This window comes from Protobothrops mucrosquamatus, unplaced genomic scaffold (genome assembly GCF_001527695.2).
Source record: "Protobothrops mucrosquamatus isolate PMUCROS unplaced genomic scaffold, P.Mucros_1.0 scaffold10, whole genome shotgun sequence".
Classification (NCBI taxonomy): domain Eukaryota; kingdom Metazoa; phylum Chordata; class Lepidosauria; order Squamata; family Viperidae; genus Protobothrops; species Protobothrops mucrosquamatus.
In genome coordinates this window covers 5374477-5396678 of record NW_015386397.1, presented here as the reverse complement: position 1 = coordinate 5396678, position 22202 = coordinate 5374477, and the positions used below count along the sequence as shown (strand labels likewise).

The following is a 22202-nucleotide window of genomic DNA, read 5'->3' as shown; positions in this document are numbered from 1 at the left end:
TTCCCCCGTGAGAAGTTGAAATTGACTGATTGATTGAACCTTTTTTTTTTTTTTTGCACACGGCAGCGGAGGCCTAAAACGAAAAGGTCTTATAAAACCGAGCTGAAGACCTAGAACTGGAGCGACGGTGCGTGTGCCCACAGAGAGGGCTCTGAGTGCCGCCTCTAGCACCCGTGTCATAGGTTCGCCACCACTGCATTAGGGAAAGCAGTCAATTATATTGCTGCTGAATTGAGCTATCTGTAGTCTGAGATTTGCATGGGGTTCCCAATCAATTTAATAGAGTCTTTGGGCTAATTTAATGAAGGGAGGGTGGGAAATCCAAAGGGCTAGAAAGGGATGCAAATATTTGAAAAAGATACCTTTGAAATAGGAAATCCTCTGGATGGTCAGTTTTGAAACTAATCATAAAGTCAGAATTTTCACACAACAAATAAAACCGAAAGATTGTGACATGTGTATACAACATATAACATACTGAGTTCCAGATTCCAATTTCAGAAAAAGAAAAAAGAGACAGAAAAAGACACTTCTTAGTGGTGGCACAATTTCAGTTGTGAAAATTCAGCACCAGAACTTACTGTCCTTCTGTTTTCTTAAATTGCAAGTAGAAATGGAACCTAATTTATAATCTTTGATTGGTGATGGGTGAGCATGTGATTGTGATCACAGAACAAATAGGTTACTTACAAACCTAAAAAGTATATTCTCACAACACATGAAACTTAACTTCCTTTTTTTCCTATTGTGTGAATTCAGCCCCTTGGATTAGTTTATTGTGAAAACTCAGAAAATGGATTAATTCAGTAACCAGGTTAAGTCTGCCCTAGTCAGTGGGTCTGTTGGTTCACATGTTGCCTCTTATTTGTACTTTATCTTAACATTTTCTGTAGATTTCCAAGAAAGAAGAAATCCCATCGATTAATCACCCGGTGCCCGCTCTTTTTGGTTGCAAGTCAAGGCCATTCTGCCCAAGGAGTTTCTGCGTTGTTTGCACGCGGTGCACTGAACGAAGCGCTTGAAATGCCGCTCGTGGGAACCCGCGCGAGTTACAGCGGGCGCTGAGATCTGGGCGGGATCCCTCTGGATCCCTCCCCAGCCCCGCCGTCCGCGCCAGTCCGCTAATTGCACGGCTGGGATTAGCAGGGAGGGAAATGACAGCCGGGAGGGAGGGAGGGAGTTGGTGAGCTCCTAGGCAGCTGTTTCGCCTCGCAGTTTCCCTCGCGCCAGCCCCAGTCAGGACATAGCGCGTCCACACACACACCCCGCCGCCCCATCTTGCGCTCTTTCAGTCCGGCTGCGCTTGGGCTCTAGCCGCTGGCCAGCGGACCCCGCGGGGGCAGCAAGGCGCCGATGGTGGTGCCACCGCCGCGATGCCGGTGATGAAAGGCTTGCTAGCCCCACAGAACACCTTCCTGGACAACATCGCCAACAGGTTTGACGGGACACGTAAGTGGCCCCTGGAATTCTCCTTCACTGGGAAGAGAGTTCGTCGGCCGGGGTTTTGTGTTTGGAAGGAGGGCAGAAGAACTCTGCGGCACCGCCCTGGTCCCTCGCGGAGTTCACTGGAGGGATCGGGGCAAACTCTTGGGTTTGGATTCCCCTGCTTTCCTCCGCACCCAGAGAGCCTTCTCTCCCCTCTCTCGCCGGCGCGCCATCCCTACTCCCGGTTGGAAACTTAAAACTCCACTTGAGAAGGAGACAGGCAGGTGGGGATGCGAGGCCACCTCAAGATTTTTTTCCCCCTCGTCTCTTGGAGCGCGGAGAGGAAAGATATTTTGGGGGTGGGTGGGGGGAGGTACGAGGTATGTGCCCAACCCCAGGAACAATGACGGCTCTCCGCGCCGTTTCTTCCTGCGTCTTCCAGTCCCGCTTTGTGCGGCGCCTCTTTTTCCCCCGTCATCCCCGATTCCCCGCTCCCGAGTTAACAAAGAACCGATAAACCCTCTTTGTCTTTATCCGAACGGCAACCCCTGAGACTCATTCTCCCTCCCCCATCAGAGAAAAGGTCGATATTTTCGGGGGCGGACACGCCTCAGCAGTTGTAGGAAAAATTCCTCCCTGGGCCCAATTTTGGCTGTTCAGATGAATTGATGAACTCTTTCCTTTGGCTGTTCAGATTGGCATTTTTAGGAGTCATGTATTAAACATTAGGAGTCATTTACCTGCGCTCTCCTTTCAACTATGCTTGTTTAGATGTGTGAAAGGAGACCCAAGTAATGGTAGGCAAGCCTGGTTTGGGGAGGGGAGAGGGAACATTTTAATCTTCTCCCATGAGGTGGGAATCTGTCTTTCAATAAAGCAGTTGAACCACTGGCTAGCCTCCAAAATTCACTCTAAAAAAGGGAGCCAGCCTTATTTAGTTGGGATGGAGTGAGGGATTCTGCCCCAAAATTTTGATATGAGGCCAATCCTACTCTTTTCAAAGCCAGGAAATGTGAATCTGTGTAGGAGAATGCCTCTGAGTATGTGCAAAGTAATTTTTCTTTCCTGATAGATGATGATATGAAAAATGATCTCTCCTCCCGAATTAAAAATATTTTGCCCCTCTTTTCCCCTCCCCCTCTGTCATTGTAATATGTTAAGTTCTAAGTTTCTGGGGGAGGGGGTGGGACCCATTCACCTCTTTTTGGTACATAGGTTGTGAAACAATAGTCCAAAGCTGCAGAGGGAGGGGTAATCTGTCAATAAGGGACCATGAGTTGTACACATCATTTAGTTTAAGAACTTTTCAAGTTGTTGTTCTTGTTGATCTTCCTTGACTTTTAAGAGCCTTTTGTCCCTTGAACTTTTAGAAGCTCTGATTCTGGGTTTCTAGGTGTGTTAAGAGTATCAAAATTTGTAGATAAGCTGACTGCTGTCCCATTTCACACTATAGTATTGCTGCACAATTCCTGCTAAAATGGCATAATCAGGATGCAGAAAGATATTATTACATTTCAGTTTAATAGTCTTATGGGATGTTATGTGTCAAATAGTGATGGACATTTTTTCACTTATTTACACTACTAAGGTAAAGTAGTTTTGCTACATAGAGGAAGATTTCCTGCTTCTTTTGCTGAGTTGGAGCAAATGAGGCTGACCATCAGCCTTTGCCTTGTGACATAGGTTACATTGTGGGAGGGTGCCAAGCCCACAATAAGCCACCAAATATTTTGGCTGCAATACTGTAATGCCATTGAAACAGAGGAGTGGCAAATCCCATTCAGTGGATGCATCAGGAGATCCTCCAAACAGTATAATTTCAGAAGGGGCACTGGATTTAACTAACAAGGAAGTAGTGGGCTGGACTTACCAGTTTATGGATGGAACAGTGAAAGATTGGACTGTGCTTTTTTTTAAGTTTATTGATAGAAAGATCCTCCCTCTTCCCTCCCTCCCTCCCTCCCTCTCTCCCTTCTCATTGATGGATGCATTTTTATTTTTTATTTATTTATACCCCGCCTTTATCATTTTTACAAATAACTCAAGGTGATAAACATATCCAACACCTTCCTCCTCCTGGTTTTCCCATAACAACAACCCTGTAAGGTTGTCTGGGCTAAGAGAGAGAGAGAGAGTGACTGGCCCAAAGTCACCTTGCTGGCTTTCATGCTAATGCAGAATTTGAACTCATGGTTTCCTGCTATCTAGCCTGGTGCCTTAACCATTAGACCAAACTGGCATTCTATCAAGTACTGCTATCTTGATATCAATATTAAGGATTGACAGGAGTGAACAGATGGGGAAACAAGTCTGTCAATGGAAATCACATGTTCTTGCAAATGCCCCCTCCTCGAGAAAAATGATTAGTACCTGTTTTCCTGTCCTTAGTGGAACAAGTAAATATGCACAGAATCCATAGATCAGGGACCACCATCCATATAGAACATCAGTCCATGAAAATGTGAACCCCCTTTCTTTTGATTTCTAAGCAGATGGTTCTAGCTTTCAGGAAAAATTAACTAATGGAACTTCCCAGAAATGTTGTGTCCTGGTTAAAAGGCTGATTATGCATTTCAAAACCTCGGATCTCACTAACAAATACTTGGTACTTGAATTAAAGGTAGGAAATGGTATATGATAAGTGTTATATAGGATCTTTGTCATGAAACTGCTTTCTCTTCCACCACAGTATAAATAAACCCCAGTGTATTTTATTTATATATGATTACATCCAAGCAATTTCTATCAGACAGGGTTTCCTATGTCAGCCTCAGTCTTTCAGTCCTTGATCCAGGACAGCGGTTCTCAACCTATGGGTTGCGACCCCATTTGGGGTCGATCGACCACTTCACGAGGGTCGCCAAGTAAGGCTGTCCGCCATTTTTTTCCCCTTTTCCGGCGGGTGCCTTACCTCCCTTGGGCTGGGCCAGCTGGTGGTCGGCCTGCTCCGTCTCTGCCGCTTGCCAGCTACGCCTCGACCGGCGCAGGGGGCGGAACCACGCATGCGTGGCGCTCCCGGGCAGGGAAAGTCCTCGACTTACGACTGGTTGGGTAGTCCTTGACTTACGACCGATTTAGTCCTCGACTTACGACCGGTTTAGTCCTTGACTTACGACCGGTTTAGTCCTCGACATACGACTGGTTGGGGGTCGCAGCATTAAAAAGGTTGAGAACCACTGATCCAGGACATTATTATTTCTTCTTAGAAAAATACTTTTAATGATGATAAGTGCACTAAATTTCTTTTTTCTTTTAGTCTGAATGGAAATAAGAACTATAAAATTCAATGGAACTCTTAAATGTATATATGCTTGCTTGATTAAATTATACAATGCTGACAACTTCTGTTACAATTTCAGGGACTTACGTTTAAATGCCAGTGAACTCTTTGGACCACCCATATCTTCTATCTCCATGTCTAGGGATTATCCCTCTGAAAATGAAAACTAAACTTTTAAATTATTGTCCACAGTATGGGGGTTGTAGTTCACACTACAATTATTAAAATGGATCATTAGAATTGGTCCATTAGAATCGATTTAGAGTTTCAATCTCTTAATAATAATCTTAATAATCTCTTAAAGGCTGCTGGAATTGGGTATGTCTAGTTTAATGAAGAGAAGGATGAGGGGGGACATGAGAGCAGTGTTCCAATATCTCAGGGGCTGCCACAAAGAAAAGGGAGTCAAGCTATTTTCCAAAGCGCCTGAAGGCAGGACAAGAAGCAACAGATGGAAACTAATCAAGGAAAGAAGCAACCTAGAACTAAGGAGAAACTAGATGACTTCCAAGGTCCCTTCCAACTTTATTATTATTACTATGTTGGTCCTTATTTTAGGCCAACATATTTGGGTTACAAATCTGGACCCTTGCATGCCATCTAGTGGTGATCCATATTTCTGCAGCCCACATACGGTAGACCTATGTCTTTAGCAACTATGAGTATGTAGTCTTTATATAACAGCACTTCTGGAATCAGTAGTGGAAAGCATGCTCTGGTTGAATAATTTTCCCGTTTTTTTCTCTCATTCTGTTTTCGTCTTTCTAGCTTTTATTTTCCAGGCGGTCCAGTAACTGTACTTTTCCTCTTTTTTTCTCTATTTACAAGGAAAGGTGCAGTTAGATCAATGCATATGAAGGTTCATTTAACTGAAACAATTTACCAAAACTCCATCCTTAAAAATGGTTTGGAGAAGCAACCTAGAACTAAGGAGAAACTTCCTGACAGTTAGAACAATTAACCAGTGGAACAACCTGCTTCCAGAAGCAGTGAATGCTCCAGCACTGGAAGTTTTTAAGAAGAGACTGGACAGCCATTTGTCTGAAATGGTATAGGGTTTCCTGCCTGAGCAGGGGGTTGGACTAGATGACCTCCAAGGTCCCTTCCAACTTTATTATTATTATAATTATACCTCCACTGCTAGGTAAATGCTGATATGTGGAATAAGAAATAGCATATCCAGGACATACAGAGTTTTTGAAGGAAAAAAGTGATGTGTAAATCAATATCCCTTTGCCTATATGCAAAGTTAATTTTTATTCTCATTAATTAGCATTAACACAGTCATTTCTCTGTATTTCTAGTTAATATGAGGAATTATTATGCAACCCCTGACAGCAAAGGCTGGTTTATATTAAAAATTAAATTAATTTTTTTTAAAAAAACCAAGGTATGAAAATGTAAGGATTAAAACTATGTCACATGAAAGTTATTCTAGATGGGTTTGTGTGGGATCTAGTAAATAAATTTAATTTTACATGTGCTATAAATGGTTTTTTTTTTCTTATTTTATATCCATAAATTTCTAGTTTGGGACATTGGTTTAAATTAAGCATAAGTTAGTCTATTTTCTTTCCCTTCCTTTCAACACGCTTTGCCTAGATAGAAAGATGTGAATAGAAAAGAAAGGTGTAGTAATCATGCATGGTTTAAAAGAAACAACTAAAATGCCATATTGTGGTTAGAGGATTTTGACTTAAGAGGATTCTGATAGTGTGGAATGGGTGGGGTGTAAGGGAAGGATTTAAATGCTTTCAAAAAGATCAGTGAAAACTAATTCAGCATTTTGTTAAAGAGACTAACTTAGAAATGGCTTCTCTATAAGCAAAGGTATCTGGATATCCTCACTCCTAACCCCAAATCCTAAATTTTATCATAACCCATCTCTTTGTTCTTCACTAAACCAACAATGATCTGGTGCAACTACCTTGAAAAAGAGGTATCATAATTAAATTTTGTAGAAGAGCATGCAGGTCATGATACTATACATCTTCATTATATCACTTACCTAGAACTGGGCACAGATGTTTGGTCAGGGCTAAAAAATGCCCTGTACAATTCGGGCAAATCAGAGAACACATAATAATGTGCATTTTTCACAAATATTTGGAATATTTCATTGTATAAGACTATAAATGAATTATCTTTGACTGAACTGCACTGGGATGGTTGTAAGTTCTTTCACTATCTAGTTTTCATATTCTTCTGGCTATTAAAAGAACCTGAATTCTTATTATTTAAAGAGAATGAGAGCAAGTATAGTGTTGTGGTTAAGTTGTTGGAATAGTAGCTATTCCAATAGGAGCTAGATCCAGTTTCTAATCCATTTTGGCTATGGAAGGTGACTCTGTCAGTGACTCTGTCTCAATTTGACTTGGTTATTATGAAAAGATAGGGGAGAGTGTCTTGAGTTCTCAAACAAAAGCCAGAATATTAAATAAAAATATGCAAAAAAGGATCTCCCAGCTTGGACAGTTCCTAAATGCAATTTGAAGGGTTTTGTGTGTCTTCTTGCATTATGGTGCAAGAAAAAGTGTATATGTGCCCAATTATACTCACTTTATGTCTGGTACTTTTCGGATGACTCTTGTATTTGAAAATGTGTTCAGACAAGTATGGGAATGGAAACTCAGACAGAGATCTAAGCAAATATCTTTTCATGGTTAGGAACACAGAAATCAATAATGAAAAGTAACGCTGGTGATGTATTAAATATTTGCCATCATACATCTAAGATTAGGAGAGAAAGTTTATTGGTTCTTGGTTCTACGTGAGATATGGTTACTCCTAAATTTTGTAACTAAGCCAGGAATTCTGTATTTCTGTTTAGACTACAAAAAGTTTCTCTTTTAAAAATGTAACCATTCCATCATTTTCTGCTTTAACCAAAATAGATAAGTTGGAATTAGAGTAAAGGTAGAGTAAGACTTTTCATTCCTATATCCAACTTATCCATTTTGGTTAAAGCAGAAAATGATGGAATGGTTAAATTGTTAAAACAGAAACGGATGAATGTCAGAAACTGACTGTTCAAATGCACTGTAATTGGGGAGCTCTTTCAAGGATCATGCATGGCTGCTGCATATTGAGAGATTAATATTCATTTCACAGAGTCTGTGAAATTCATTCATCCTGAGGCTCAATTGCTTAGGATTTTCAATTCACAAATTTCATTCCCTCCAACATGAATGGCTTTTATTGGATTATCTCCCATCCACAGAAATGCTGTGTCCTCATGACCTATCCAATGTTATGGAGTCTGGCATCTAAATATATGACTCCTGTTTTTGGCAAGTTCCCTCTTTCTTATTTTTTCCATTAGAAGAAACGTATGGATCTTAAAAAGAGATGCAAAGTAAATAAAAACAATATTAGATCTAAGTTATCTAAATTGGAAAAAATGAATATAAAAACCAAAAATATCCAGATTCTCCAAAGAATGGAAAGATTTCAGAACCATAGAAGTTTAGGCGTGGAGAAAGGAACTATTGCTCATACATTTGGCCAAAGATTTTGCATTTCATGACAAAATATTGTCCATTCTGCCCTCTGATGCCATTGCTGAAGCTTAGCAGATCAAGTCCTCTAGCTGGGAGATTATCTGAAAAGGGTAATAACTCAGCATTAGGGTATTTATTTCCATGCAAAATATTCCTGGTTCAAATCATGGTCCTTCCAGATATATATAGAAAATACTCTGTTCTAAGATACTGAAACTGCTGTAAATCTGTGTAGAGTGAGCATAGTTATCTCACTTGTAGATAATTGTTACCTGGCTGGGTTCTGCATAATCTTTACTTCCAATTCTTTTTAATCTGGAGCAGTATTTCTCAACCTTGGCAACTTGAAGATTGTGGGATTCAACTCCAGAATTCCTCAGCCAGCATGCTGAGAGGGTTGAATTCTGGGAGTTGATGTCCACAAATCTTTAAGTTCAGGTCAAGGTCAATACAGTAACACTGATCTAGAACAAGGACCAAAGCAACAACATCACCAATGATAAACAGCTTCTGCTTGAGAAACTTTAACATGAACCTATCATCCTTTTCTTCAACTATGACCTGCTTCCTAATATTTAACTAATATCCATACCATTCATATACTCTGTTGGAAGAAAAATCATGTTTTCCTTTCATCTCTGTTCTCTGAATAAAAATTACTCGCGTCCTTCAAACTTTCCTCACAGATCTCCCCCCTCCCAAACATGTTTCAGTACATCCTTTTAATATGTGTTACAATACTCCCATGAGGTTTGACTAGTGGAGATCAGTTTGGTGTGGTTATTTCCAATAAACCAAAAACTAACTTCTAAATTATCATAAAGCAACCTAAAGATTCTACTTCCCTTTTTTGACAGCTGTCTGATGTTCTACGCTGCTCATGTACAGTTTTCAATCTCAGCAACTTTAAAATGTGGTGGACCTCAATTTCCAGAATTCCCCAGCTATTCCTTCCTAACTGAGGAATTTTGGTAGTTGAAACCCACACATCTTAAAGTTCCTGAGGTTGAGAAACACTGATGTTGAGTTTGTGATCATCAAGAACCCTTTCATACATGGGCTTCTGCAGAAGCTTCCTGATGTTATCATGCTCCACTCCTTTTGTACATGTGTGTTATGTCACACTGCATGTATAACAAGGACAGAGTTTCTGTTGCAGTGCTGCTTTTGACATTCTGCCTTTTTTTACCCTGCTGAGGCCACTGTTTTCACATGTATTATTGTTAAATCAGATATCTATAGTTCTATATCTCTGTATTTTCATGAAATAATGAATACCAGGATGATATAGGCAGTTTTCCCCAAAGTTCCATTATTTTCATTTCACTGGTGAACATTTCTCTATTAGATAAGATCAAGTTAGTTGATCTGGTTTTTTTTTCTATTTTCTGAAACATAGCACCCTGTATTCCAAACATTATTGGTCTCTGTGCTCTATATAGAATCTGATGCATAAATCTAACTAAGGCCAACTAAAATGAAGATATTTCACTTATAAATTCATCCATCCTATAATTTCATCCATCCTATTTCTCATCCTCATTCTTCCATTCAGTTTTCACCTATAGGTGAACTCTAAGGAGTTTTCTGTGTTTTCATTTGTTACAAGGTTATAAAATATAAAGGAAAAAACATGTGCCTTAACTACTTACAAGTCTACTATCAATTCTACAAATCTGAAGCATAAAACATTATTTAAGTGTGTGGAAGTTACTGTTTTTAAGGACTGGCAGTGATATCTCAGACAAAACTGAATAGTTGCTAGTTCCTTATTTGTATCCTAGTTCATTATTACAGCTGAAAATGCAATTTGAACAAAGAATTAGAACTTGAACAGACCAGTCATGGTAAAATAATTTTTTGATTGTTCCCAAAAAGTATTTCTAGACTATTGGGAGAACTCCAGTGTTAGTTATTCAGCCCAAAGGTTCATTAGAATTCTCTTGAAAGCAAAGCTTATGGGCTGCAGTTCTTGTAGTTTACACAGGAAGTTAGTCTTTCAGTGTGGAGAGAGAGCAAAAGAGCGAGAGAATGGAAGCATGATGTTCAGGACCATGGAGAGTGGATATTTTAATACGCAACCATTTAAGCATCCCCTAATCCTGCAGTCTGGAAGCCAAATATTAGACTTAGCTACAGATGCAAACTATGTTTTGACAGACACACAGATACACTTTGCCCCTCCCAAGTTAATCCAAGCCTTAACCTGAGGTGACCTTGAGTAAAACTCCAACTGGGTTAACGTAGAATGGGGAGGGAAACCTTTTTGCCCAATGCAGAAGAAAAACCACAAATCTGAGTTCTGCTCAGTTGGGAAAGTTCTGCCTATTGTTTCAAATACATTTCCAAGCCCTTTGTGGGGTGGAAATGTCAAAAGCTGAAAATGTGCACAGAATACATCCTGGCCTTCTTATGGGTGTTCCTTGCCCCCAATTATGAGGCTAGCATAGAAGACAGAATACAGGGCTGGCCTCTGGTTCTACTTTAATTCTAGTATAATGATGGTAGAACAGATCTATTCTATTCTACCATTGCTAAGCATTAAAGCATTGGGGAGCGAAGCATGTCTGTTCTTGGCTTCTGAAACTTGCTCTTCCCCGTGCTTCTAGATTTTAGTAATGCAATGTGCCCCTAAATTTGGGGCTATGATTTACTACTATATACTAAATATTAAAAATAAAATGCTTTTTGGCAGTGATTTCTGTGTTCAAAACTTTATTTCCACCAACCATACTGCTGGCCATATTGGGTGGAAATATTGGGAAAGTCATCCGTTTTCTATTCCCACTTCTGAGCTTTCTGGATATTTTGAATTTTGGCAAACCTAGAAGCAGTTACATTTTTATTCATAGTGCAGGGGAGTTTTTCACATAAACCAGGGGAGAGCTAATCACATTGACTATTTCAGTTTGTTAATGAAACTTTCAGTTTACTGATAATCGGGATAGAGCTTTGCACTCCAATCAGTAGAATGAACAGGTAGGGGCAAAAATGTAGCAGGCTGGCTTGATAATTTTTGAAGTAAAAGAAAATACAGTTTCATCTTGGGAATGCCCTTCTCCCAATAACACCATGAATTCCAGAGTGTAAAATAATTTAACACTACTACAGCATGATTCCAACAAGGTCACAATGTTTTTACAAGGGGCATCAAAAAAAAAAAGTTAAGAAAGTTATTGCCAACATCCACCTTGACTTTATTTTTTAGTCCTCTGTGAATATTCCTCATTCTTTGTATTGCAACTTGCTTTGAGTGCATAGATTTTTTTAAAAAAATTATATTTTATTAAGTTGTAAAATAAAATACAAAATACAAAGCAAATAGTAGGGCACAATGGGGAGGAAAAGGGGAGAAGAAAGGGAGGGAAAGGGAGGGAAAGGGAGGAAAAAGGAAAAAAAAGAGATTGATTTCCGACATCCCCTGTTGCAGTAGAATAAAGCATTAACGTCAAGCCTCAGAGTGCATAGTTTTTTTAAGTAATACAAATCTGCTAAGACACACATATTTCCCTAAATAACTCTTAGTATATGTGGTGACTTTCAAGGGTTTGCTTGAATGTTTGAACATTCAGCCTGCATCTTACTATGTGTGTTTGAAAGCAGAATGGGGGGGGGACAGGAGAGAGAGAGAGAGAGAGAGAGAGAGAGAGAGAGAGAGGGGAGAGAGAGAGAGAGAGAGAGAGAGAGAGAGAGAGAGAGAGAGAGAGAGAGAAAATATAGGAAAGCCTCATGCAGGAACCTTCCCTTTTATGTTGGATGCACATACATATACTGTATCCGCATGCATACCAATTCATTCATTATCCCAATTTTTCTTCAAGTGCCTCATAGGGATCAAGTCAGGGTGCATCTCTCCTTATTTCCAGAAGGGACAAGTGTACAGTATCTGATCCTAGCAATCCCTACATTTTTCAGAAGCAAACTGTACAGTTAGCCATGACATTCAAAGACACTTACATCAAGGCAGGCCTGGGAGGATGTATCCTTGGATGTGTGTGTGTGTGTGTGTGTGTGTGTGTGTGTGTGTGTGTGTGTGTGTGTGTGTGTGTAAAGAACATTTCCTGGGTGAGGATTGGAGTCACCCTGAAAATAAGAAACAGTCCGTTATGAGCATTCCAGAGAATGATGATCCCTTCTATAATTGCTATTTCCCCAGAAGGAGAGAACTGTCATAGTTATAGATAGATCCCTTATTTGATTATCTATCTCCATGCCACTGGGCTGCCATTAATACTATTAAAAGTCTGCTGCCCTGTTTCACTTTGGTAGCAAAACATGTCTGTTAAACCATCAAAGCATATTATAGCATGCAAGCTGAAACTTACAAGAGTAATAACACCAGTTTCTATCAAGGCCAGTGGGCTTTGCGATACATTAAAGCTTTTCCTTGGAGAGAAATTGCACCGGGTATTATCTCTGTTCTGGTGACATCACACTCCCAAACTCCCAACAATCTTTCCCTGTGGTTTCTTTTCTTTGTTAAATAAGGCTGTCAAGACCAGAAGCCCTGAACTGGTTGACTCTAGTTTGACAGGCAAAATAACATAAAACATGGTAGACATGACCACAACTCTATATGCCAAGAGAGGTTTTCTGAAAGGAACATATAATCTTTATACATTCTGAAGTACTTTGCCAGGACTAATTTCTATAATATGACTCCTACAGTCTAAAATTCTAAACACCATGCAATAGCAACCTTGTTAATTTCCACAATGTCTTGTTGAAGTATAATTATAAGGCTTTTAGGAAATATCAGCTGCCCATCACTGATTATAGTGCCATTTTTCAAGAAACAGCTACAGCTGGCATTGACAATGTTCTGTGTACCACTGCAGAGCCTCAACATCATCAAGTAGCAGAGAGACAAAATGTCCAATGTAAACAAAAAAGATTTAGTCAGCTTTCAAAAGCCCTCTAGAGACCAACAAGCACAGAGGAGACTCTCTAAGCTGGGAGTACCACTAAGCAGGTGACACAACAAAAACAGGACTGAATTCTAATTCTGTGAGAAAGAAAGAAATAGCAGCAGAGACTTTCCTTCATTCTGACTTTAAAAATGCGGAACTCAGTGGGAAAAGGATCTCTAATGAAATGTGGGATGTTGTTGCCACATCATACATGTAGGTTTTTGATACAGAATTGCAGTGAGTTGCAATATTTACTTGGCAAATATTATTTGGACTGTGTTCCCATTGTATTATCCAGGGAGGAACTGAAGAGCAAAGATGGGATGAGAACCTGGCCTTGTGCATTGGAAAAAAATAGGTTTTTTAATTATACATTTGCGAAAGTAGGGGACAATAAAAAAAAATCAAGGTGATCTGCAGGGGGACAAAAAGTCAAGATACTGGCTGAAGCAACACAACTGAAGCCTTGCCCCCACTTTTTAAATTTGTGAGGCATATTTTTAAAAAGGGATCAGTCTTTAGTGGCCACCCTCTTGATTTCTTTGCCTCTTCCCCATGGAAACTCTTGGCAAAGGTCACTGATTTGTACTCAAAGATTTATTCATTTTTTACGTACTTTAATGGAATATATGGCTGGAAGCAGATCTTAAGATAGACTTTTCTAATGTTTTGCCCTTCAGAAGTATAGGGTAGGGATTAAGAAAGTTGACTACAACTGGAGAACACCTCTGGAAGGCAGTCATAAGACATTTGGTGCAGTTGCCTATGGCACTTTCATGCACCCATACATGTCTTTCATCTCTTCTCATCACAAACTTTTTGTGGCTTTTGAAACAATAATATCAGAAATGATATATTGATGATGGGATGTGCACTCTTTACTTAGCCAAAAGCTGGCGGTGGTTTTGGGAAATGGGGTTCCTTAGGTGTCTTCCTGTTGGAAGAAAGCATTCCATGAAACAATCTAGGACTGAAATTACTACTAATATTTGATATCTCAGCTATTTGCAAGTTGACATATTAATTCAGGGCCAAATTCTTTCTTCTATGCCTTTCACAGATAGCAACTTCCTTCTGGCCAATGCTCAAGTACATTGTGGCTTCCCCATTGTCTATTGCTCAGATGGATTCTGTGACCTCACTGGTTTTGCCCGAACAGAAGTCATGCAGAAAAACTGCAGCTGCCGTTTCCTATGTGGCAGTGAGACCAATGAGGCTGTTCTGCAATGCATTGAGAAAGCGTTGGAAGGAAAGCAGGAATACCAGACAGAGGTCTGCTTCTACAAGAAGGGCGGTGAGTTTTGGGAAGCCCTTTCACGTGACTTTCTTCTTCAGAATGTGACTCCAGAGGATATGACAACAGCAGGTTTCAGAACAGAACCTGAGGGTATTCAGGTCAAAGTTTTATCTGATAATTCCTACACATTTGCCAGAGGGGCAGAATTCCTTATTTACTATATGTAAAATAAGAGCCCAGTATGTTGTTTTGTATGAATTTTGTAACTGCAGAAACAGTTAGTGGTTACCTAACTCATAATACTCAGAACATTAGCCTTCACATTTTAAAGGGAAAGTTTCTACTCTGTAAGTCTGTCTGAAAGCCCATATACTGTTTTTGCTGGTAACCTGCCAGAGATTAAAAAATAAGAAGAAGAATGTTTTAGTACTCAGTTTACATGATCTATACAAGTTGTAGAACTGTAGAATGGGAGGGAAGATGGATAGGGAAATGATTTGTAAACACTGAAGGGCAGAGCAATTTAAAGATGGTTTGCTGTAAAAGATGGATTGTCAAGGAAACTACAGTGCATCTAAAGCAGAACATAGATTGCCAAAATTGGAGGTGGAGGTAAGGTTTCCAGATGTTTTCTTTTCCTTTTGGTGGATTTTAAAATTTAATTTCCTCCCTTTCCCACTGAGGCTGCACTAGATCATAAGCTTGCCTTCAGGAGCTCTGTAACCATTGCCCACCTCTGGAACATCCCATTAAAGAGCAGCTCTCTGATTAATGCTGATGGGAGCTTCCATGTGTGCGCCTGGGAATGCAAGCCAGAAGACAAATCCCTGGTGATGGAGCTCCTTTCTACTGGTATTGGGAGGCTTCTGTAGAACCTAAATCTTTTTAGATGACAGAATTGGAGAGATGCTCTGTAAGTGGATTATTTAAATTGAAGAATACACAGTGTCCTGGAGTATAATAGAGCAATGTAGAATGCACAATTATTTGGTTTTCCCCACAACAGTAAGAAGCAATTGGAAGTATTTCCAGTGGAATGTCAAAACAGTGTTCCAATGTGAACCCAGGATACCCATATTCTTTAGAGGCAATTTGAGATGATGGGTTTTGTGGCTTCTTAAATGACAAAGCCACTAAGCAGCTTGGGCTTTGCAAACCTCTGAAATGAATTCTCAGTGTGGCTGTTCTTAATCCATCCTGGTGCCAAAAGCAATGATTATTTCACCTCTGTGCTATATTTGGAGTTGAAGGATATATGCAAAAGATCAGCAGGATGCCCCTCTCCAGATGTGTTACTACAGCTTCCATAATCCATTGTCATTACAGTGTTGGCTGGGTTTGAAAGGAATTACAGGCAAAAAAACATCTGGAAAGGCAGACAGAGATTCAGTTTTATTGGCAGCCATTATTCTGTAATCTATATTTTATGAGGTCATCAACTGCCTATAAAACAGACCTTTAACTGTAGCTAAAAGATTGATTCCAACTAGATTTCCAAGAAGCTACAAGTTTCCAGAGACCTAAACCTCTCTCTCTCTCTCTCTCTCTCTCTCCCTCTCCCCCTCTCCCTCCCTCCCTCTCTCTCTCCCTCGCTCCCTCTCTCTCTCTTAAAAACTAACAAAATAATACAAAGCAAGGAAAAGGGAAAAATTAAAGAAATAAAAAAGAAAGCAAAAAATTCAAGAAAGGAAAAAAAAGTAAAATAGAAACAAGAAAGAAAAAAGAATCAAAGAAATAGTTTCCAATTTTTTTGCAGCAGCTGTAAGTACAATTATAATTTTAGCTCTTACTCTATTGCGACAACACACATCTCTTTTTTCTATAATCTGTTCTTACTATCAAAGTCATAAATCATAAGTTCATTTTTTTCTGATTTATCCAAAATATCCAGTTAGCTATAAATACAGATACAGTATTGTCTTTTCTCTGATCAAAAAAGTTGATTTAGCCCAACAAGTTCCATCATCTTTACCAACCATTCTTTTATTGTGCATAATGTTGAATCTTTCTTTGTGCATGAAGTAATCAAGCTGCACTTATCATGTACAACAGCAAAATTCCTTGACCTTTTTTCCAATTTCCAATTTTTGTATCAATCCCAAAAGAAAAACCTCTGGTTTCAATTGTATACAATCCTCTCAATCAACATATGTATTTGAATCCAAAATTTTCTAGCTTTTTTACATGTCTACAAAACCTGAAAAATGTCCCTTCTTGTGGTACACATTTCCAGTGTAAATTTGAAGTGCCTTTATACATTCTAGACATTTTCACTGATGACATAGACCAATGGTACATCGTTTTATATTAACTCTATTTAAGATTATAACATAGTGTAAATTTAAACCCTTTTCCTATTGTTCCATTTGTATATTATAACCAAACATTGTAGCCCACTTTATTATATATTCTTGCACTTGTTCTTCTGTTTCAAATTTTAGCAATTACATATTCTTCATATTTACACAATTCTATTTCAAACTCAGTCTTACAATATTCAAATCTATAAATTTTTTCATCTACTTTAAATCTTTCTAATAATTTTAAATGAGTGAGCCATTGACAACTATATACCTCTGCCACCAGCTCTTCTCATGTATGTTTTTAATCTTTGTTTTTAAAACTCATTAATAAAATTATATATGTATAGATGTTAAAAAAATGCTTAAAAGAAAAAGATGTATCATTGTTATTGTGTCTATTTATCTACTGGATTATTTTCCACTGTTTGAAATAAGACCAGTTGCAACTACAATATTTTTAAATTCAGAAGTATGGATATGGATGCCCGTCTTATATACTAAAGATTGCTTTGAATAATCACAATTCAGAGCAATATTTAGTATATAAGATGGGAATTGATATCATCATATCAATTTCCAAAAGAAAAACAAATCCAACATTTGGAAGAAAAACCATGGTCCTATAAAGTACTGCAACTTCACAATCAAATCTATATCAGATTCCCTTAACCACCTCCTGGGTCTACTTCCTGAAGCAAAAGTCAAATCTTAATTGCTTTCTGGAAGTTGAAGAGGGTTCAGGCCTCTGGATTTGAGGGGGAATCCCTGTTCTATAGGGTAGGCACCATAACAGAGAAGGCGTGCTTTCTCAGCCCTGGAGTTTGCCTGCCTTGGGGACCTGGAGTGTGCCTGCCTTGTCAGATCTGGTGGACTAGACAAAGACCCTTGAAGACAGATGATTGTATGAGATCATTTTTTTTCTTTTCCTCTTTGGTTTAGGAACAGCCTTTTGGTGCCTGCTGGACATTGTCCCTATCAAGAATGAGAAAAGCGAGGTGGTCCTTTTCCTCTTCTCCTTCAAAGATATTACCAAGAGTCATGGAAAGAACCATCTCAATGAAAAAAAGGAAGGTGAGGGTGTTTGGAGGAAAAACAGCAGGCTCAAGGAGCAGGGGACTGAATTAATATATAATGAAATAATCAGCCTGTTTTCAGTCCATGCAACCTTTGCAAATGCTTACTGGTAAATCATTTAATTTGATTTTCCTGTTATTTTGCAACTGAACAAAAAGGCATGACACTGCTCTTAAAGGCTTCATTAAAATACACATTTCTAAAAATATTCTCAGACTGAAATTCTTAAGTGTCCAGAACTATACGCATCTCCCCAGTGAAAGTAATAGTGGAAATTCTAGTTTCAGAATATATTTTTAATATTTATATTTTTAATTCAGAAGAATAATTTGGAAAGCTAACTGAGTTAACAGGGGTTTTTTTGGTTGTTTTTTTTACTAAAACTCCATTAGAATATGCTAGCCAAAGAAATATTTGATTAGATTAAATCAAAGAAGTCCCTATATCAGAGGAAGAAGTAAAGCCATCAATAATCAGCATACAGATCCTTAACAACAAGGGTGGATTAACTAAAATAGTTTCAAGGAAGATACCTATTTTCAATAATAAACTGGGTTTAGTAGACATAGTAGTCACATTTATCTTATTTTTGCATTTAGAGTTCTGCTATGAAAAACATGGTAATTAGCTTATATGTAATATGTATGTAATACATAAAATAAATGTTCTTTCTCACCCATCTCTTTTTGAGAAGATGATCTATTTTAACTATTGATAATTATTGAGAAACCTTGTATGATAATCCTTCTCTTTCCTGAATTGTTTCTTTCACTTAGAAAGATGCCCTAGGGCTAGCAGCTGTGTGAACCCTTCACAAATCGCTTGATAGAAATTCTCAGTAATAGGAAGAGCTGGTCAGGAGATACAAGACAGACAGATAGATAAAATTATGAAATCAGCATTTTAGAAAGAGGTAGTGAGAGCAAGCAACAATGATAGCTCTGAAAAAGGAAGCAGGTTAGAATGGCTAAGTTGAAAGAACCACCACATACAAGCTCTTCCTGTTTGATAATTGGTACCATGATTCTAGTCTTACTCTTTTTTTTTCCAGAAAAGTATCACTGCAAGAAGGCAAGGAGCTCCCACTTGTGGGTGGCCAGGAAACAAGGGCGGAATGCTTTGCACCATCTCACCAGGCAGTTCAACAAGAAGGAAGGGACAGAGATGAAGATAAACAGTGTAAAGATATCCCCTACATTCTTACTCCTTATTTCTGGGCAAGGGAGAGGATTAAAGCTTCCTTGAGACAAGCTTTTTCAACTATAGCTATGATGATAGTCACATAGTTTTTCCATTAGCACATCCAAAATTCCTTTGTGGACTTTGTGGTTCAACTCTTTAGAATCACCCACTGCCAAAATGAGAAGACATTCCAGGATAGTGCAGTGTCTGTGGAACAGTGGGTATCAGAAATCCGCAGGATGGCATGTTTGGCATTGCCATCCAAGCCCCACCATTTTCATGAATGTGCTGAATGTACATAGGGGCAGGACTTTGATCACAACATACCACTTGCCATCTTGCAGATTTTGATGCTCATGAGAATATAGCTTGCAGTCTCTGTTTAGCACTATAGATCATCTGGCACAGAGGATATTTTGATGGGGAGGGCAATTCTCTTTAAAGACTTAACAGCTTTTAATGTAGGGCCACTCCCATACTATCTCCAATCAGAGCTTAATCCCCAAAGAGATATGAATTGAGAGATATAAACTGAGGTAACCACAAGGTCTGTTATGTGGTTAATAGCAGTAAGACTCACTTTGAAAAAGTGTTTTAACCTCTGCTAACGTTTTATCTGAAACCTATGCAGCTAAAGCAATTCATTGTAAAGGGAAGCAATCCCTCTCAATATTAAAGGGAGCTTTGTAGGGATTCCTCTTAAAAGTCTTCTGCAAATTGCAAAGTCAGCATTTTCAGCTTTCTGCTGCTCGTTTCTTGTTTTCAGCAGAGTTTGTTGTGCAGAATGGAGAAGGTCTTGCTTGTTCCTAAGTTGCATGTAGAGAAATGGACATGCTATCTTGCCATGCAATTGGGGTGCATCCCAGATACATCTGGACGTTCTGTGGTAGATTCTGGTAGCTGCTAGAAAACCATCCTGTGTACCTAACATACCAGATTTTTGCTTTTCTCATTTCCTACTCAGAAGGCCTTGACAGCTGCTCCCTCCTGATCTAAGACCAGGACAGATTAAAAGGCTTTGATCTATTTGAGGGAATGCGGTGTTTGGATGTTGAGAGAGAGGAGAGTTAGTTGAAGAACTGCCTAAGCAGCTGTGCAGGCAGCTATCTATTCCAGCTACAAGCTGGGTAACTCCCTTCTCTGCCATGAGAAAATCTGTATTTACTTATACTAAGCTGATAATGGTGGCTAATCTTTGCTCTGGGACAGGGGATGTCCTGATCCTCATCCACAGTGAGGGGATGTGCACATGTTTTCACACGTTGAAAAGTTTTGGAAGAGAATATTGAGAAAGAAAGTGGCCTCCAAAGTATTAGAGTGGTAGTAGAAAAAGTAGGAGAACAACATCCTGTTTCCTTCTGATTTTCATATATGAGACATATTCAGATGCCTGTTGTAATGTGAGATGACTGGCAGCTACGCAAAAAAGAAATGCTGAACATTATTACTATGGAAGTAGCCTCTTGGTATTTACACCTTCCTTCTTTTTCTCCCCCCTTGTTTTCCTTCTTATCATAGATGAGTGATGGCCAGTAACTAGATTTTGATGAGTTATGGTAACCTGCAACCATAGTACTTCAAACTCATATAACCCACTGCATTTTCTTTTTCCTTGTTTAAATGTTTATTGCAAGAAATTGAGAAATTAAGAGAAAAAGATAGAAGGGACAAAAAGTGTATGAGGGAAAAACATTACTTATGCAGTTAAAATATTTAAATTTTCCAGAATGCTCTCAAGTCATCATTTCCTTTGTTCCTTTTGTAACAAGAGAGCTCTCTGGTGGCCTAAACAGCTTATTATATTTGACTTTATTTACATATATACAAGCTGAACAATGAAGAGACAGATAATATACTCTCATCACTAGTAAGAAATATACTGCCCCCATCAAATTTCCTAGAGAAGAAGCAGCTAAATACACTTAGAAGGTTTAGATTTCCAGAGCAAAACGTTATTTGTAATTCTCAGACTATTTCTAGTCTTTTATTTCTTTATTGCAGACACTCACTCATCTCTTTCCAGCTAGGTGTGGGCAAATATATTGTATTTTCTATAAATGGTTCCTTCTGTTTAAAGAAGGAACTCTGTTCTAAATATTCTGGACCATTCATCAGTGATTTCTTTAAACAATAGAGGAAATTGGCATACTGGGCCACTATTAAGGAATCTTATGCACTTCTATTAATATTAATATTCCAAGCTTTAGAAAAATTCAGATTCGTTGACAACAGTGCTTTAACTCAGGAGCTGGATCTTAATCCCTTTCTCAGTTTAGAATTAAATGTATCTTGTTCAGTTGGATTGCACAGAAAGTTAAACTGATCTGCTTTGATGTGGATTCTCACTCATTGTTTTTAATTGGGATGTCCAAAACATGATGTATCAACTGCTTTGAATGTCTTATTTTTGAAAAGAGACAGCAGAGTGCAGTGTACTCTTAACTTCTGTTTTATCGTCTTCTGCAATGTTGTTTATAAATAACACCTGTTTATCAGAATAACCTGTTTTGGGATTTTTCATTTTCAAGGTCTTACTAACTGGCATGAAGGGTATAACAAAGCACTCTTATAGATAAATCTCATATGAATACTGCAGGGCCAGTCTAAGTTCAACTGTCCTAGGCACATATCAACAATGGTAACTTTTGATAGAAGCAACTTTTCATATCATAAGAGGGAAGCCAATACGATACCTAAAACCCCTTCAAACTAAGTTGCTCACCATGCCAAAGAAAACAATGCAAATAAAGTTGAACACAGCAAATAAGGACAATTATAAACACTTAGACTAAAGTCAATTGTTGCAGCAAAAAAATTAAAGGCATCAGAGCCAGGGGGAAACTCTGTGGTTCCCCCTTCCTAAGCATGCAGTTATTTTGCTAAACGTGAATTCAGAGTTAGACTGCTGAGTATTTTCAATGGAAGATGAAGTGAAGGGAGATGCTAGACTAGATAAGTTGGATTCCATCTGTCCTGAAATCTTCCTCTGACCAATGAGCTGTCATGTGACCGCTTGAGCAAGAAGTGGTCATAGATGACTTAGCAAGGTACATATATATGTGTCTCCTTAAGTCTTGACATTATAAACTGTCCTGAGACTTCCGGTGGCAGGCGACTTCGTCGGTCGCAGCTGTTTGCTGCCTCCCGCCTGTTTCGCGTAAAAGCCGTTTTGACAGCCAGTACCAGCTGTCAAACGGCCTGATACCTTTCCCCTGGGCATAAGGGGATAGGTGAGCTGCCCGGGGTAGGAGTTGAGTTCCCGAGTCGTCCTATATGGACGATGTAGGTGAG

General features: G+C 38.9%; 1 protein-coding gene across 1 annotated transcript in view; it reads left to right on the top strand.

Moving 5' to 3' along the window:
- Positions 1-1373: 1373 nt before the first annotated feature.
- Positions 1374-22202, top strand: part of KCNH4 (potassium voltage-gated channel subfamily H member 4) — a 58381-nt gene continuing 37552 nt past the window's right edge. Inside the window, exons 1-4 of the mRNA XM_029283038.1 lie at positions 1374-1449; positions 14176-14409; positions 17595-17726; positions 18781-18908. Of these exons, the coding sequence (XP_029138871.1) occupies positions 1374-1449; positions 14176-14409; positions 17595-17726; positions 18781-18908 (570 nt within the window). The remainder of the gene's footprint in view (positions 1450-14175; positions 14410-17594; positions 17727-18780; positions 18909-22202) is intronic.